Source organism: Colias eurytheme, chromosome 23 (assembly GCF_061535395.1).
Source record: "Colias eurytheme isolate Ceu_HAF_F1 chromosome 23, ilColEury1 Martin Lab GWU primary, whole genome shotgun sequence".
Taxonomy (NCBI): Eukaryota; Metazoa; Arthropoda; class Insecta; order Lepidoptera; family Pieridae; genus Colias; species Colias eurytheme.
The window spans coordinates 992,222-1,011,778 of NC_143002.1; the positions used below are offsets into that span (position 1 = coordinate 992,222).

Consider the following 19,557-nt stretch of genomic DNA (forward strand, 5'->3'; position numbering starts at 1 on the left):
TTTCCTTTCACTGTATTTCTATATTCGACGACAATCTACAAAAGATATAATCTTAATTGAAATTGTAATGTTTTATCGGAACTGCATTAGTGCATTAGCGGGTCACGATAGCTTTGCGCGGAACGGATTGCAACAAAAATGGACTATGGATTTATTTGTTGTATTTAAATGAGCTAGATCGAAGTAGTGAAATGTGGTTATTCGATTATTTGCTTTGAAACTTCACTACATAGTATAAAACAAAGTCGCTTTTTCTGTCCCTAAGTTTTGCTTTTGATAACGAATCTTAGAACTAAGTTGTGCGGTTCGTATATTTGTCTGTATATGAGTTTAATGTTTATTACATTGCTATGTAATTTACTTTGCCTTCGATCGAAGGTAACCAAGTAACAGGTGCCCTTATTGAGGTAATAATTGTTTATTATAATAATGAGTACGGTCGTTGATGTGTATTGAAAACTTGTATATTGTTTACTATATCGAAAAAAATTGGTTGTTTGTAAAGTAGGTTTACGATCGAGATGTTTACGTGATAACGTCTTATTGGTGGCAGCGCTCGAGATGAGACGGGAGATCGGTCCGTCTCTCTCTCGTTATACCTGCGATCGCGCTCGTGAGGTTTTGGTGTGACACAAGTTTCTGAACATGTCACCCGACTAAAACGATTTTAAGAACGTTATCACGTTAATAAAGCTACATACAACAGATTATAAAAAGAAATCGTGTTGTCGATACAATTTGAAGTTTGAACATAAAACTAGAAAAAATAAACTGGAAGCACTTGCAGTAAGAAGTGATGAAAGAATAATTGTATAAAATCTGCAATAATAATTACTATTGGCAAATGAAGTTGTCGCAGACGCGAGTGTCGGCTACATTTCGGCCGCGCTTCGATCAATGGGCGGCTTTCAATTAAAAGTTTAGCCCGCAGCGCGCCATTGTATTGTTCGGCGGTTTTGCCTTTTTGTTGATTCACAAATGCGAAGAACTGTCGAGGTCTTCCTGTAGTCGACTGTGGGTTGTTTGGAGTTGGAAATTCGAAAGGTGTTTTATGTTAATGTAACGATTTATATAATTATTTTTTTTTATTATATAATTATTATTTGTAGGTTAGTACCTACTAACACAAACCCTAGTGGGTAAAGAAAACCATCAACGTCGTCATATTGTGTTTCATAAATAAATTGCCAGTCTTCTTCATTGTAGATGTAAAGGCTATGATTATTTTGTAGTCTTTAAATTTCTGTGAAAGCATTTAGCTTTTAGATTCATTCTAACTCAGTGTTTTTGAAACGTAAACACATCGTTCATACAAACATTACACTTGAAACATCGCGATACATGGAAAAAAAATACATCCGCATTTTAAGCGTTACCACCAACAATAAATTGTTATTTCAGCTGTAAATAAAAACATAAAAAGCACGTTTGCAATTATGTTATACGTGATGCAATTTGAGTTCAAAACGTGCAGCAGTTTGGTGCGTGTGTGTGTATGTATGTACACACATACACGCGCGATCCGCGAGCGAAATATAAGTAGGTCAACAGTTAGCCGAGTTGATGGAGGGGGCTCGATGTTTCCGTGCTTTTTTTCCTCTCTTTTGTTGTATTTTCTCTTGGATTGCTCTGAATTACTAGGACTTTTGAAGTTTGTGCAAAATGAAATGTGACTATCGATTGCGTTTTGCAATTGAGTTGCATTTTTCGCTGTGTAAAGTGCAGATTGAGTGTGAAGCGTTTTATTTTTGTTTCAATAGCTTTACGATTTCGTCAATAAATGTGTGTGAAGTTATATTTAGTAGAATTAAATAACTAAGTTATAAGAGAGAGAAGTTAATTATCAGCTCTGAAAACTTTATTGTGAGTAAAGTGATAACTTTCTTCGTACGTAAATGGAATAAATGAAACGAAACAGACATTTATATTACAATTAATTTGATGTGTTCATTCTAGTTTGTCGTGTATTTCGTCGTCGCTATTATTGTGTATAAATTATAAATATTAATACCCGCGCGCCAACGCTCGGGCTATCCAATTTATATTTTGTTTGTGATAAATAATAGTATGAAGTTCAGTGCCAAGGGCGTTTCATGAAAGAAAATATTATATCGAACGCTCGTAGGTATTAGTGAAAGTAGTCGTCCGTGAAATGAAAGTTACAAAAATGAAGATCCGAAATTAGATCTTTTTTATTTACCTTATAAGTCTACTTATTCGGCCCGAAGACATATTTATTTGTATGAATAAATAAGTAACGAAGTATGTACCTATATTCACAAATAGTTTCACATAGTTCCAATGAAATATTATTTCTGTCGTTACATTTTAATGAGTAGGCACGTATACCTCGTTAGTCAGACACCGGCGATCGGTGAGTCAGGTCTGAGCCGCTCGAGGCGTATAATCATGTGCCGGCTAAACTTACATAAACCATTAACTGCACGTTTCATACAAATATCCTATAAATAAATAGCGCAACATATTCAATGACATTACACTCACCAGATACGTTTCTTTGTTACAGGTGTCGCGTTGTGATCGTGTGCGCCGCCAGTAAACGTGTGTGTGTGCCAAGTGCAGTGTAAACTAGTGTACCCAGTGTGTGACGGTGCTGTGTGTGTGTGCGCGTCGGTGTGTGTGCGCGTGTGCGTGTGCGCGCGCGTCCCGAGCGGCGCCGGCGCCGGACAAGTCGATGCCGGTGCGCCGATGGATCGGTGATCTCGGTTCGATTACGTCACAACAACGTTGGTATGTATGTAATATGTTTATTGTTGTTTAATGATTATTAAATGTGTAGGTAGATGCGTTCTGTATGAGCACGTTGATAAGAATATTACAAGTACACAAGAATGCTATAAAAATATCTAAAACTCATGATGCTTCTCATCTAAAGTTGATGTATGCGGCTTACAACGTGCATAGTTAACTATTTTAACTTCGTCTGAAGGGCTGATATGATTACTTTCCAATAAATTTAATGTAATACATAAAAATAACTGTAAGTTTCTAGGAAAGAAAATTTTTGTAAATTTTACCCAGAAATATTATATAAATATAGCTTTTCTGCAGAAATAATATTAAAGCTCTCCAGTCTCCACGTGGTTTCAAACGCGACCCACGCACGTGTAAACTGTAAGCACTTCTTACTCTATTCATTTTTAAATTGGTTGAGAAATTAAAGTATCTAAATACGTATTTTTAAATGATTGAAAATAATTTGTGATAAAAAATGTTCAAAAATAGATGAATGATGAATAGATAGAACGTGTGATATTACCGATGAAAAACACTTTACACTTTTTCATTGAAGAACAACATTCTATTCCATCGTATATTATGTTACTTTACGATCGATAGGTACGTACCCTCATTAAATATTCACAACAATTAATTGCTCAACTAAAATCTAGATTGAGGAACCTTCATGAGATTAGTACGTTATATTAAGTAGAGTAACAACGATTTAAAGACCCACTCAACAGAACAATACTATACAATCCTGTTAAATATAATATGCTATCGCTATTGTGTCGAAGCAGATGTTAATTAGGTACTACGTTACGAGCTTGACCTACAAAACTAATGTATTATCACGCACGTATTAACCATAATCTATACAAAGATCTCGCTAATCTCACTTATATAACTATGTCAAGACTTGCAGCTTCTCAGCTAAATTGAATTCTGTTTGTGCAATGTTTGAACCGCCCCGGAGGGTCGAAACTCGGTCGTAGTCGGAATACTCGATTGGTCAATGTGTACTCTGAATTCCTCGTGGAAATCTTAACGGTGCAAGCGAAATGATAACGAAACGCTTCGTAAGTTTGGTGGACCGTGGAACGTCGCACCTACCGTTCGCCGGGGTGGGTGTTCGTTTGGTTAGACTTAGACTTGGTACGTTTTGGATGATTTTATAGGGTAAAGTTTACGGGTGAAATGAATTTGTAGAAACGCAAAATTGGGGCGCTAGTTCATTGTGTAGTTTCGTGCATAATACTGGTAATTATATTATAATTTCTGCAATATTTACTGCTTGACATGTTTCGATATGAGTAAATTTGAGGTTATGAATAGAACTTTTTATTGATTGTCATTTATATTTAAGCTATTACTGAAACATTAATTGAACCATAAAATTAAGACCTTTATTATTAACTTCTACGCGATGCTAATTAATACACCGGCTACATCGTACAGCCGTGGTTTTATGAACACTTTAATCGATCACAAATAATTTAAGTTAAAAATAACTACTGTTTAATTATATGTATAATCAACACGGCTTGCAATTAAATCGAAATAAAATAGATATTTTCATAATGCTCGCTCATTATTGTTTGTTATTCATATAATCGCGTAGTTGTTACCGCACTCGATATATTTATACATGAATTTACCGCTTAGTAACGCGCGAATACTGATTACTTGAATAGTTATTGAACACGACGATGCGGATGTTTTCTTGTTTATATCTAAAATATTGTATCTAGGGGTGTTTTGGTCATTGTACGACTTTAATGTCTCTTTAATACGAATTGTACCTGCTTTGTTAGCTCATAATATGTATCATAATATTGTACCTACTCAAATTATGTCACACAAGATGTCAGAGGTCAAAGGTCACGAAAATAGGTTTTTTGCAAAGATCTCGTTTCCTTTGTTTTAAGTGACATTTGAAGCATTTGCTTGAAAATTGAAATCATACAAATTAAGTCTTTGTTGAACTAAAGTAAATTATACATGTATTGTGTACTAGCGGTCCGCCCCGGCTTCGCCCGTGGTACATAATATTTACGTTTTCTCTACATAAGAACCATCCTCGTACTTCAAGGAATATAATAAAAAAAGAATTATCGAAATCGGTTCAGCCGTTCTCGAGTTATGCGCTTACCAACACATTTTGCGATTCATTTTTATATATAAGAAGATGTAATTATCAAATGAAGAGTCTTTGTTTGAACTTTAAACATACATTTATAAATTGAAACAAATTCAGTATTTATTATAAGTATGGGCTACACTATACAATAGCAAAAACATCTTTAATGCTTTATTTTAATAATCATTTATTTAGCATATAAAATAGATAAGCTTACAGAGAGCCAAAATTCATTGACTAAATATGGCTCTCAAATCAATATAAAGTATAAACTCGTTATCATTCTTGTTATCATCCCATGAATCTCATTTAAAGCTCAAGTGAATAAATCAAATCATTTTACATTTTATAATTCTGTAATACGTACAATAAATACAAAGTTACAAAGCCAAAATACTTGTAGATACATATCTATCACTGTTTTTCTAAGTGTGAGTAATAAACTAATAACATTATTGTGTATGTTAAGGTCGTGATGACTATGCAGTTAGCAACCGAACAAACTAAGCTCTTACGTACGAGACGAGCGAATATTGTTTGCAAATCGTTTAAGATATAATATAAAAAGTATAGAGCGTCGTTGGTATATTACTCATCGCGTAATTTAGTGTATTACGGTTTTTTTGCTATCGTCGATTCGTTGTTGTTATGACGCTTATTTGCAGAAGTTACAGTAGGTAGATGTCGCCATCTAGTGATGGAATAGATCGTTTTTGTTGAGGTATTCTAGTTGTAAACAATGGATTTAAAGGTAATTAGTAATTATGGGCTCTTGTATTTTCTAAATTAACATGTAGCTCAGTCGTGAATATATTTTATTCGCGTCTTTCTACTGTTATATCAGAGGGCGTTATATATGTATGTATACAAACTTTAACATAGAATAAAATGGATCCTATTTTAGTGTGGCCGATGGATCAGCTTTTTTGTACATGCATATTCTGCTATATTAGTTGTGTAAATAAATATGTACTCATACATAGCTTTGTATGTACATACACACAACGTTAACCAGTCGATAATAATATTTTTATCTGAATTAAGTTGCCATTATTGATATTTATGACAAGTACAAGATTATTACTAAAGATACTTATATATAAATAAATAACCACAAAAAAGTAATAGCTCATTTTTAATAATGAACGTAAAACCTTCAGAATTTGTAAATTTAAAAAAGCCGGCTACTACGTTGGCATTGACCTACAATCTACATGCTATGATATAAACTGAATAAAGCGTTCACTCAGAACCGGACTTTTTAAAAACAAGTTCAATACTGTTTTGTGGGTAGGTAGTGGGTACTAGGTTAATGAATGAAACAAATTGCTATACATTTTCGAGGTTTTTCGAAAGGTCATGCAATTAATCACGGCGCGAAATAATGAAAAACTACGTTATAATTTTTTTTTCGTACCTGAATGAAAACGAGTAAGTACCTACATAGCAGGGTTGGAAAAAATCATGATTTTTTTTTTAAATCGAATAAAGCACGATTTATTGAAATATGTAGTTTAAAAAAACTAAAAAACACGCTTTTTATAGAAAACCGAACTAAAAAATAGAAAATTTTATCAAATTAGTGTATTGTCATCGGTCCTCAATAAATCTACAAAGTTTGAAGTTTGAACGAAATCTGGCCGTTTAAAGTGGGTCAAAATCGCGCCACACATTGGAAAGAGGGGGTGTTACCTCTGTAAGCTACCACAATCGAGAGTTCCGTACAGGAAATTATTGGGCGTCTCATCAAAATAAAGCTACTCACGGAAAATTAGCTTGATAGTAATCACGTGCAAAAATGGGCGAAGGATCCTGGACTATATACTAGTTGACCCGACAAAATTTCTACCCGGACACCCTTGTCATTCAGGAAATAATATACATAATATAACATATAGTTTATGACCTATGCTTGTATTTACGGAATACCTTTATACAAAAATAATATAAAAAATCGATCAAGCCAGTTTGGTTACAACACAGTGACAATATTATAGAAAAGTACACAATAAATCTATGTAGGTTATGTAAACGTTTGAAATGTAGGTACAATTTCGTACATTAATTCTGTGCCTCCAGTGAATAAGGGAGTAAGACGAGTTATTCCCTTTGGTTTTTATTGCACCATTGGATTCAGCTCGTCAAAATACACAACATATCAAAAGGTCATATCTCTAGCTGCGTCCTAACCCATTTTTTCGAATGACCCAAACGGTATAAGTAGGGTGTGATTAACGGTATAAGTTACCTTATCCATCATTTTAGGCAATCGCAAAGGAACTATTCGTCTCGAGTCAAAAGTACCCACGAACACAAAGACGTATGTGTAGTTATACTTTTTGAATAAAGACTTAATTCATTTTGTTCCATCAGTCCTAACACAATTTTAGTATAAACGCATTTGTGTCATTTTTCTAACATGAGCATAAAGGAACAACTCTTTTAGTGTCATTGGTTCAAGTGACGACATGAGACAGTTTGGCATTAATGCCGTGTTGCTATTGGTCTATTAATTGAATACTGCACGGAAACAACACATACTATTCCTTATTATTTTTAAATCGTTTTTTCAATAAATCTGCAACAACAACAACTTTGGTAATTTGCTTTTTTTTATAGGAAAAAAATCCGCAATATCGATACTTCTTTGGTCCTGCATTTTCGTAAACATTTTATGGATACTCTGGTACCACATATTTTGAAAAAAATTGGGCTTTTGTCACGTAGAGTCTCTTCAAAGTGCGTGCCACAAGTCGTATTTGCATCCAAGGCACCTTCAATCTGTGCTTAATTTTTTCATAAAATCTTTGCGGCTCATTGTATTTTCTTTATTTATCTACATTATTTTAATATTATATGATATAGAAATTGTTAAAATTCTATATAATGCCGTAAAATATCGCCACTGACCACCTATAACTTTTCCTGTATTAACTGAACATACAGGAATATGGTTTTCGGGCTACTCTTATCTCTTTATAGTGCTTGTATCCTCAATGTATACCAACCACCATGACATTGTGGCGTTGCCACTTTTATTATCTGTGGCGTTCCGAAACGGAACGCACTTGATCGAATTTTAAATTGATTCGACGATTAATTTTCACTAGGACAATAGTTAATACGCAAAACGCAATACGCAGTTGATACGTATTTAATACCAATACTCAATGATTGTCTCCTGCTAACCTGTACAGACTAGACTCATTGTGGTGACTGGTGAAACATTGTATAGCATTAACAACATAGTACTGTATTATTGAAAGATCGATTAAAGGTTTATTTTACAATCTACGACTTTCATTATACATGGGTAACAAAACCCCATAACATATTCGGTTTTACTCCGGACAACATCTTCAGCCACCCAATCCCCTTGCTTGAAGTCCAAATCCAGCGGAGGACAATAATCGTCATTTACTAAAATTGAAGGTTTTTCGTCCTAGTATAAAAGTTGTCTGGATCCCATTTTGTACTCAATCTATAGATATCATGTGAAATAAATCACAAAATAAAAATTTGAAACAATCTTAAAAGTTACAAAAAGCCTAATTATACGTCAAAATGACGCACAACATCCTCTTCACAACCAAATTGCGGAATTTACCTGGATGAGCCAACTATGTACTGCTAGGTCTAGACGGCTGATAAGTTGGTTCTGGATTTGTCAGCGATTCGATGGTAAATATAGAAGAGTTCATACGTCAAATTTACGTAGATTGGACTTCTAGGGTTATATGCATAAATACCTAAATTTTGTTATGTTTTTGTTATCTAATAACGATAAAAAACCCGTTGATTTCATTCGTTTTTCAAGCTACGTGCATAGTTTTTCCACTAAAATGCCTCAATTGAGTCATAAAGTACACAAATTTCAAGCATAATAAGTCACATCATTTCTATAAAACCAAAACTGGCAATAATATAAGTCGTGTTGTGCGATTATGAACATAGTGCATAAGGGCATAAGTCGTTACATTGCAAAGAGTAAAAAAAAAAGTATGTGAATACATTGAGTTATTCCATGAAGTACTCGTTCATAAGGCCACAACTACAAAAAAACACGAAAAAAGTATATTTATGGGGTTGTTACAATATGTGTTCATATGTAAAAATATAGTCTAACATCATATCTTACACATACAAGCTTAAAATTTTGAATTAATAAAGATTTAGTATTGATATATAGTTTTTTGTCTCTCCTGAAAAGTGCTGTTTTTGAGTTATTCCCTTATTCACTGGAGGCACAGAATTAAACCCCGGTATTGTTAATACTTGATTACTTTCATTCGGCTTCAAAGGTTACGAGACTCGAGAGTAAATTGTAATCAGTAATACCTACATAGATTAATAGAGTTAAAGGTTATATGTAGTTGAAACGTGATTTGGAAACGGCTAGGGCTTAGTAACTGCTATAGTTAATTACTTAGTATTATGGTTTTTGTTTTATAATTTTGTGTTTGTTTTATAATTATGTGTTCTCCATTTTTATTTGAAGAAGTTGTGTGACCCTTAAATGTAATTTGGAATACCCTTTTTCGTAAAACGGTATAGCAAAACCAAATAATAGTAGTTAATCAAAGCCTACCACATAAAGTTGATAAAATTATCAACAAGCATAAGCATATATTTGCGTTTATACATAGGTACATACATATGTGTATTTGCAATTAGATAATTCATAATATTCTGTACATTTACTGTTATTTATTATACTTAAATTTAAAAGGGAAATCTTTTCATCCGCTTAGTGTCAGTCTTGAAGTAGAGCATCATTTTGTACGTGAATAAAAGTATCATATGAATAATTTAATCGTGACCTTGCCATCATTATACCAACATACGTGCGAGGCTATTGTTATATTTGTTTACATATTGATTGTGTAGAAACTCACGTATGATTGTGGAATTTATAACTCGTCTACATTATTTTATTCTTAATATCTATCGCCGTAATAAATGAGATTGCAAACTGTCGGTAAATCGTTATCTTTAGACTTTTAAACCTAAGCTAGGTTTAAAAGTCTAAAGAGTAAATACATATAATATAGTCTATACTCAGTCTAAAGTCTATACATGTATATTATATAATATATTAAACATGCATAAGATATATTTCACGCCTGTTTGTTTGTTTCTGCACATACAGGTGATGTTATATGCGCTGTTTATGTCTTCTATTATGTTGTACTAGCTGCTCCGCGCGGTTTCACCCCCGTGGCTCCACCCCTATTGGTCGTAGCGTGATGATATATAGCCTATAACCTTCCTCGATAAATGGGCTATCTAACACCGAAAGAATTTTTCAAATCGGACCAGTAGTTACCGAGATTAGCGCGTTCAAACAAACAAACAAACAAACTCTTCAGCTTTATAATATTAGTATAGATTTATGAGGATGAGTAATTCTTTTGAGAAATACTCGCCTACCTACGACCCTTTAGTTCCGAGTATTTATGTTTGTAGGTCAGTTCTCGGTTTTTATTTATTGACAAGATCCCTTAGTTTTAAACTTTTTCTGCAGGTTTCAACAATAAGTTAATCTAGTATGTTTTTATAGACTTTTACTTTTGATCACTATGGATAGAGTATAAAAATGGTTTGTTAATTAATTTTCCATGGGCAAAAGCCATCAAAATCCAACATTGTTGGATTAGGTAACAAAAATATAAGCGCAAAAACACGTTTATAATATTTGCGCGATTTATATACTTAACTTTCCGCAAGCATGCTCACGTAACTTAATAGCCGTTTTTGTTTGCAGGTAAAATGAACGCGTCGAGATCGTTACGAGCGATTTGCCAACAACAACCCTAATGACATTGAAATTGTGAGTAAAACAGTTTTGTACCTACCTACCTACTTGTGTACTTTACGTCATCAATCATTATATTCGTTAGCAGTCGTTGTGGCGCTTTTTATTGCGTTTTATTTGCGTGTTTGCGCGCGGCAATGATTTTCTTTTGCTTTGGTTTGTTTTACATTTAGAGAGGTATTTTTTTGTATAGTAGAGCAAGTTTTGCCTTGTATTTTTGATTTGGCTAGGCTATGCCCTAATACTGCAGTATTAGGGCATCATTTTCTTGAATTATAGGGTAAGAACATGTGTTTTAGTAGAAGAAATGTTCATTATTTTGCGTTCTGTATGTCTTTTAATGAGCGCTTCTTTTTCCCTAGATAAATTGACACGATTTGGTGATAGGATTGTTTGATTTGAATTTATTATGGCCATTTTTTTATTTGGAACTAAAAAATTATAACTACCTGATGTGAGGGGCAGAAGACATTTCTTCAAAATTACTGCTTCATGAAAAAAGCAAAAGATATCTTCACATTATACACCATCTTCAAATCCATATCAGTACTTACAGACTGATAATTCGTATGTTTGTTATGAATCTGCCAATGTTATGGTTAACCAGTTATTTTCATTGTTATTTAACTCTTGTCTGTATACATATATAACTAATCATACGCATTAACTCTCATGACTGAAGCTTTCAATTATCTCTGTAATTAGCAGTTGTGGCGTCCTTCAATATTAATGAGATTATCGTACCGTTAATTCATTCATTAATTGTAATTATAATACGAGAAATATGTTTACGTAATGACAGCGTTGTCGAGTTGAAAACAAAGCTATAGACATCTAGTTTATCTGTTTGTTTAACGTATTATAATAAAACTAGAGTCCGCCCGCGGCTTCGCCCGCGTTTTTAAAGAAAAACCCGCATAGTTCGCGTTCCCGTGGGATTTCCGGGATAAAAACTATCCTATGTGGTAATCCAAGTTACCCTCTATATGTGTGCTAAATTTCATTGTAATCGGTTCAGTAGTATTTGCGTGAAAGAGTAACAAACATACATACATACACCATTGTATACATCTATTCTTATAAACTTTCGCATTTATAATATTCAAATTAATGTTAATAATATACAAAGTTAAGATTGATGCTTGCGTACGGTAATGCGAAGCGTTTGGCAAATACATACAAGTGTCTTATGTTAATGGTGTTTGTTTTTGAATGTTAATGGTTGTTTTACATTTATTATAATAACAAAAATATACTATGCACTTTGGAAGTTAACTGAGCGTTGTGTAGATAGAAGTATTAACTATCGACGTATTTGACTAGTGTCCTTAGTAGTAATAATTATTAAGTTACATGTTAAATATCGTATCTTGACATGTCGTCCTACATACGACAAAAGGTATGAAAGGTAAAGGTTGAAATAAAGAAAAACATTTTGTATAGCACTTGGGCTAATGCTTAAATAAAATATGCCATTTATGGGTTACGAGGTGTCTGGTAAACGCAATATCGGGGTTAATTTAGTAAACATTGTTAATACTCATTTACGTGAAAACTAGTTTCAATTGTAAACAGAAATAATTCTTCGCTAAGCTTTAATCTCTTAATATTTTGCGTTTTTAAATTAAAATTATAAAAGAATTACGTTTTGTTTATGTTATAATTCCTATCACCAAAACGAAGTTACGTTCCTTCAACTCTATTGTGCTATAACACTTCATAAACTGCAGTCTGAAAGTGGCCTACTAATGTAGTAAAGTGGATTAAAACAATGGTTGCTCGAACGCGAGACTGAGCTCGTAAGCAAATCAAGCGAATGCGCTGTTGTGTCATGAGTGATATGACAATCGGAGCGTATTATGCACGGGTGTCTGGAACCTACTGGGAAAATAAAACTGCATTTTTTTGGTATATTTATCGATGTAACTGGTATAACGTTGGTTATAAAGTTACATGATCTCATTGGTAGGGGATGTATCAATATGTTCTCATACGTTTAACAAGAGATTTTAAACTGCAAAAAGTTTTAGCTTCTTATTCAATTTTTTGTGATAATTTTTGCAAAAGTGCATAAAATTTCAATTATTATTTGTTAAAGTATCTATTTAGTTATCCGTGTTTATACTGATAATTATTTTGATGTCGTATATATAAGTATATACCGGTATTGTTTGACCTTAAAGTATTGTCGGATCGCTTATCATGTGGTATTTTGCTTAATTTGAATGTAGACAGAATTAATCAAAATAACGTAGGTAAATGCCACAAATAGGTGTGTAATGCAACGAATATTTTATCTTTAAATCAATTTATAAGCACATGAATTTCAGATAAGTGGTTGCAAAAAGTGTCTGATAACAAGTTACATTTCAAAAATAAGACGACTTTTTTATGATGATCGTCTAGTTAGTATAATTTTAAAATCGTATTACAATTTTTTCATTTCCTATTTGTAATATATGTTGTGTGTTGAATGGATTGTGTATTTGCACTTTCCTACTTCCATTTTTGATATCGATAAGAAACAACATCATTCAAAGAAAAGTTATCAAATACACGATGAATACACATTTCCATGTATATACCGTAACGCTCACTCTGTTAAGCCTTTAAAGGTTATCAGGCCACTGCAACGGCTTAGCTATAGGCGGGTTCACACAGAGCGAGCAGCCTCACGAAGGACCCGCCTTATAACGTTTACCTCTAAAGATGTTCGAGCCACTGCAACTGTAACGACTTTGTTATAAGGCGGAACCACACAACAAACTGCCTCGCGAAACATTTTCCTCACTACTCACTAGGATACTCAGTGCTTGGTCTCTATGGACGTGGCTCATACGAGGCATACGTGCATAAAATGCTTCGCCAAGGTGCTCGCTCTGTGTGTGCCCGCCTTATAACGTTTATCTTCAACTTGTAAGGTGCTCGAGCCACTGCAAAAACTTTGCTATAACGTTTTGCCCGGCGATTATCCACTGCTGGCTCGACGCCAACTCTCGCAGACAACGTGGCGGTGCGGAGCCAGCAATTATCGAATACGTTCTTATTATTATGTTGTGTTGTATTGATGGTTATTAATTGACCGCCTCCTTGGTACAGTGGTTGACACGTGAAAGTAACACCGAGGGGTCCTGGGTTCGATTCCCGGTGGAGACGAAGAAAAAAAAATGTCTTGGTCTGGCAGGACACAGAAGGCTGATCACCTACTTGTCCATAAAGAAAATCGATCAGTGAAACAGATGTATAATGCCTGCCCCTTACCCCACTGACATGGGACTTCACTTTTTTTTATATTGATAATTGATTTTAAGATGGTAGTAGATGTGTTGTTAATATGGGGGTATTATGGATATGTTGGTTAGGAATGAACAGTGGAGGATGGTTAACCCTTAATTGGGCGCGCCTACAAAGTTGCATAAGCGGTCGTGTGGGGTGTGTAGCACCCCAGAATTAGGAAATAAAATAAAATACGAAATACATGCAAAATCAGACTTTTATTAATTAGAACATTTGAACTTACATATTAATCAACTTTTAAACATTTTAATATTATAATAAACTTATTTTTTTAATTTGAAAAATATTTTTTACAAATCCTAGTTTTAACCATTGCAATTTTTACAGACTACAATCATATGGTCATTGCACACATGTTTATGGCATTTAAAATATTCAGTCTTTGTTTTCCTGTCCTTACTTCTTGGACATACATGGCACCTTTTGTATGATTGCGATGGGCCTGCTTCAGAAATAGATTCTTGGTCCGAAATTTCATGCTGTCTTTTTAGTCGTTTTTGCAGCGGTCGTGGTAGTGTGGGTATGCTGGCTCTTGATATTTGGTGAGGTTTGACTAAATCAATAGCCAGTAACTTTAAAAATAGTCTTCGGGATATATTGGGGTCAATTTTAGATTTGTATATTACATAGGAATTGATACCTGTGATATTGAAAATATGAAAAAATATCACCATCGGCCATCTTTTGGTACATCTTCCTACATTATAAGTGGCGCACATTTGGTCGCTCGTATCAACTCCCCTTTTGGTTTTATTATAAAAATGAATAATTTCGGGCTTTCTTTTCTCACCCTTTTAGTCCACGTGGCATTTTACTGGTAACCTAAAACAAAAATATCACAACATAACCTCAAAAATTTCAAAGTATTATAATTGAACACTGTTAACATTTATCACTTGCAAAATACAATGTTTTAAAACAGAAATAATAAAATTACCAATTGGCAACTTACTCGGAATTTAGACCACACAAACAGTCACCTGGGGTGTCGTGCACCCCAAACACGCTCTACGAGCCCAACCGTCCACAACCGAGCGCCGCTCGCAACTGAATCGTGTACGTTTTACGTATTTACGAAGCTACCTAGAAGAACAGCGCGCTAAATTCAAATTTTAAAAAGTTGTGAGCCTGGAAACCCGCTCTGGGGTGTATGACACCCCACGCGACCAATTAAGGGTTAACTTTGTGAATTAACGATTTATTTATTGTTGTAATCAATGTAGTTGTCGTAATGTGCGATGAGATTAGAATAATAGAATTTTGTAATCCTTTATTCATTAAATGTTGTGTTTAAATTTTACGGTTTCGATTCATCTTCGTTTATTCATTGAAAAGTTCTTAGGTGTAGATTCTATATCTTATTCCATAAGGATTCTTTTAAGAAGTGTTGTCTTTGTCTTTTTACCACTGATGTTTTTATTGATAAATTTAAAATTTGTCACATATACATACTTGGTAGAATATTCACCCAGACCAATCTTATAAAACTTTAATCTTATGAAAGCGTCCCGTACAATTAGCTACATATTATTATACAGACATGTGCGTTTAACTCATCGATAATAAAGCCTTAAAAATACCGTCAGTAGATATAAATAGGCTCATTTATAAACGTGTATCGGTATTTTATCGATTTGTTAACAGGTAGTGGTAAAGACGATTTAAATGGCATTAACACCTGCTAAAAGGTGGTTCATATGGCATGTTAATTGGCTTACATGAATATCACATTATGGTTGTAGGTACTTTATTGTTGAACCCATTCAGGCTTCCCATCGTTAAAAAATAATGAAGTTTCGTGCGTAATTACTCATTTCTTCGCTACATGAATGGAATTTTTAATATCCTGATACTTTTCCTCAACAATGTGTTTTTAGGCGATTCTAGCAATCATTTAGTTTTTGATGACTTTATTTTTTGTTATAGATTGTTATTAAATTGCCTCTTCAATATATAAAATTGTATGTTCAGCTTATTAAAATTAACGGCTTCCGTTAGAATAATGATGACCGCTGTTTAATGCAAAACGTGCAAGGTGCGCAATGTTTGATTCTTTGAAGCGTAGTTATTAGGTACTTAACAGACGTTTTATATATTTAAAGTTATTTTCTTTTTAATTAATTAGTAATGTTGTCAATTACAGGTGACGCGCTGCGAAGCGGATATTAAAGCGGCTCTGCCGCTTTAAATGGACAAACGCAAGATGCTGCCAAAGAGAGCTCGCATGGATAGCATTCGGGGACCCATTGCAAATGGCCCCTTACAATCGAGGTGCGTACATACTTAGTTTTATTTAAAAGTTCCTGTTAGGTTCGATTTACATCAGACGAGCGAATGCTCATTCTAACCCCACTATGTCAAATTCTTTAGTGTAAGCAGGCGTAGAACATTCTTTCGTTGTTCTTATTGCATTTGAAAAGATTCTATGAGATGTTCTAATACTGAATAACACTGAATACGAGTTTTTGTTTACACTAAAAGATCACGAAAGAATGCTCTTGCTCCAGTTCAGGCTCTATGTTCGTTTGATGTAAATGTAATGTAGGGTGTACATGTTGCTGAAAGTATCTAAGATACAGAAGTATAATCTTCGAAAGTATGTTTTCCCATCTAACATTTATCGCAATTATTAAAATTAAAGTGAGAGAAACGAGCGAATACAATAATGGTTTATACTTGATAGTGTTGATTAAAGTGTGCCACGTTTAAATTACACGTTGTGGTAGTGCAAATAATGACCCAATTTATCCAGCGCCGCGGTTGTATCGTGGATAAACATGATTTAATTGCTACCGACGATACTACCTAATCGGATAGATCATGTGATTAATGTATTAGTGACTTTGAATGTTGACGAACCAACTGAATATGCATGTAATATGTTTATTGGATTCTCTGGAAATATTTATACATAGCAATTGAATTGATATTGAAGACTAATAGGTTGTTATTGCACGCTGTCTCGTGTTGTTATTGTATGATAGTTGATAAGAATAGTTTACTACAGCTGGCTTGTAAACAATTTGAAAAGTTAATTCGTCACACACGAAAGGGTAGCTGCTATTATAGACGAAGTGAGGGTGGAATTATGTAAAACGTTTTTTTGAAGTAAGCTATGCGATACAGATTGATAAACAATGAATAATTGTTGTAGTGCTTATTGCACGATTGAATGTATGTATGTATGGTCTCGCAGCTCGCTTCGTATGATAAAATGTACCATTTATGGTTCGCGATGAGCGCACACATTATAAGCGGGATCACCTGTGCAAATAAACGCTTTTTGTTGTTTGCTTTTTGTGTTTACTCGAACACTTGATCCCTCAGTCCCGGAATCACAGACACAATAGAAAATCTATTGTGTCGCGGCCCGATCGGGCCGCTCGGTGGTCAATGGGTTAAGGGCCGATTTTTTCAATGCTTGGATAAAACTTATCTGACCAATAAAGTATTACACGATAATATTAAAATGTCACGTAAACTGTCAAATACGGGCAATTTATAGAATACGTTTTTAAAATGGTAGTTTTATACATTATTCGACGAATAAGTTTTAACCAAGGATTGAAAAATCAGCCCTTAGTATAATAAACTGACTGACGATGACTAGATATTATGATAAGTCAAGTGAAGAACATATTTGAGTAGAGCTCTTTGAAATGTGTGCATGTCTCAATAGATTAACTCTGAAGGGAATCATTTTTGTCGTGTTGAAATAGAGACCTTTGGTGATGAGTTTTTTTTTATGCACCTACACAAATAAGGTATTGATAATTTTAAAGATTAACAATTTTGCGTCATGACCAAAGTAAGGATTTATATTGTTACTAGCGGTCCGCCCCGGCTTCGCCCGTGGTACATATGAAAAATAGATGTTGGCCGATTCTCAGACTTACCCGATATGCACAGAAAATTTCATGAGAATCGGTCCACCCGTTTCGGAGGAGTATGCAGACTAACATTGTGACACGAGAATTTTATATATAAGATTTATTTATTTATTTACTCTTTATTGTACAACGTATTAAAATAAAAGTACATAAAACAAAACCATTCATCTGCAGGTGTAACTAACTGTCTAGTTGTTATTTACTATCGGTAATCCATCTGTTTGTTTGTCAGCATTTATAAATGTGAAATGGCCAATGCATTTTGCTCACGTATATGGCCCTCGTAGCGGTGTCTTTTATATCGTATCATTTTGCATAATTTTACAATTGGAATAGAAATGTGGCGTTTATCATAGCTAAAAGTATTTTAGTTGGGATGACGAGAAAATGTTTTTCTTGTAAAATGAAATATAGAAAACACTAATGTTTTTGTGAGTAACATTGAACTTCTATAATAATAAAGGCGTTTGATTGATGTTCCTACAGTCTACATATTGTATTAAGTCTTCAATCTTAAGTTTAAATAGCTTAGGTACATATATATAATGTATAATGATTGTAAATGATTCGAGCTATGTGTGAAGCCATGTAGGTATAAAAAACTACAAAAACTTTCTCTATAAACTAAGTGAAGTTATTGTACACAGACAACACTAATACCTCTTATGAACATCTTCCGATTAACTTCTTAATACTAACCCAAATGTTAATGTCCCAAAAGTTGTCCCAAGCAGGACATTAGAACTTTGCGACGACAAACAACACAGTTCCAACTTCAAGAGACCCATAGAGAACCGTGTTATCCTTTCGGTTTTTGTAATCTTATTCTTTCGCGCTAATCCTATTTGCCTTCCATCAAAACTTGTCCAAAAGGGGTTGCAACCCCCACCCGCGCACCACCATTGTTAGACGGCAAATCTGTTTTCGTCCGCCCCCGGGGCGAAGTTTGGGCGAGTCTCTGTAAAACTCTACCCATTTCGGAATTACTTTCGTCGAAAGTTTTGCCGGCAATAATAATAACTTCGCTCCGCTATGACGAAAGTTTAAATTATTAGTTGAATCGGAATGGCGAGGGGTTAATTAGGGCGTCGGTGGTGGGGGCGAGCGGTCAGCGCTTCGATCGACTTGCCTAAATCCGTTTGTGAATGATGTAGGGGTATTTGTTACACTTTTGAGGTCATTAACTGAGCCATATATATAGGTCCCCTTAACATAATTTTTATTATAACTTCAATAGTCCGATTAGTTGTAAATACATATAATTTTATACTTTGACATTAATAAAGATACGTTTAGGTCTCTACAACTTAAAATTCATTTAAACTTCAATATATTAGTTGTAAAAGCATAACATTTATTATATTAACAAATATGTTTTTATAACCTACTAGGTTTCCACCCGCGGCTTCGCCCGCGCAGTCGAAAAAAAACCCGCATAGTTCCCGTTCCCGTGGGATTTCCGGGATTGCGTCATTTTCCCGGGATAAAAAGTAGCCTATGTCCTTTCTCGGGTATCAAAATATCTCCATATCAAATTTCATGAAAATTGGTTCAGTAGTTTAGGCGTGATTGAGTAACAGACAGACAGACAGAGTTACTTTCGCATTTATAATATTAGTATGGATTATGTTTAAAATAGCGAAGTCATTAAGAGCCATTACAGTCGTCCAGAA

The 19,557-nt window shown here is 34.2% G+C and overlaps 1 protein-coding gene across 2 annotated transcripts in view; it reads left to right on the forward strand.

Moving 5' to 3' along the window:
• CtBP (C-terminal binding protein) overlaps positions 1-19,557 on the forward strand; it is a 110,356-nt gene that overhangs the window by 80,322 nt on the left and 10,477 nt on the right. For both annotated transcript variants that reach the window (XM_090115449.1, XM_090115450.1), the window contains exons 3-5: positions 2,528-2,751; positions 10,647-10,712; positions 16,138-16,265. In XM_090115449.1, coding sequence (XP_089971575.1) covers positions 16,183-16,265 — 83 coding nt within the window. In that variant the 5' untranslated portion in view covers positions 2,528-2,751; positions 10,647-10,712; positions 16,138-16,182. The remainder of the gene's footprint in view (positions 1-2,527; positions 2,752-10,646; positions 10,713-16,137; positions 16,266-19,557) is intronic.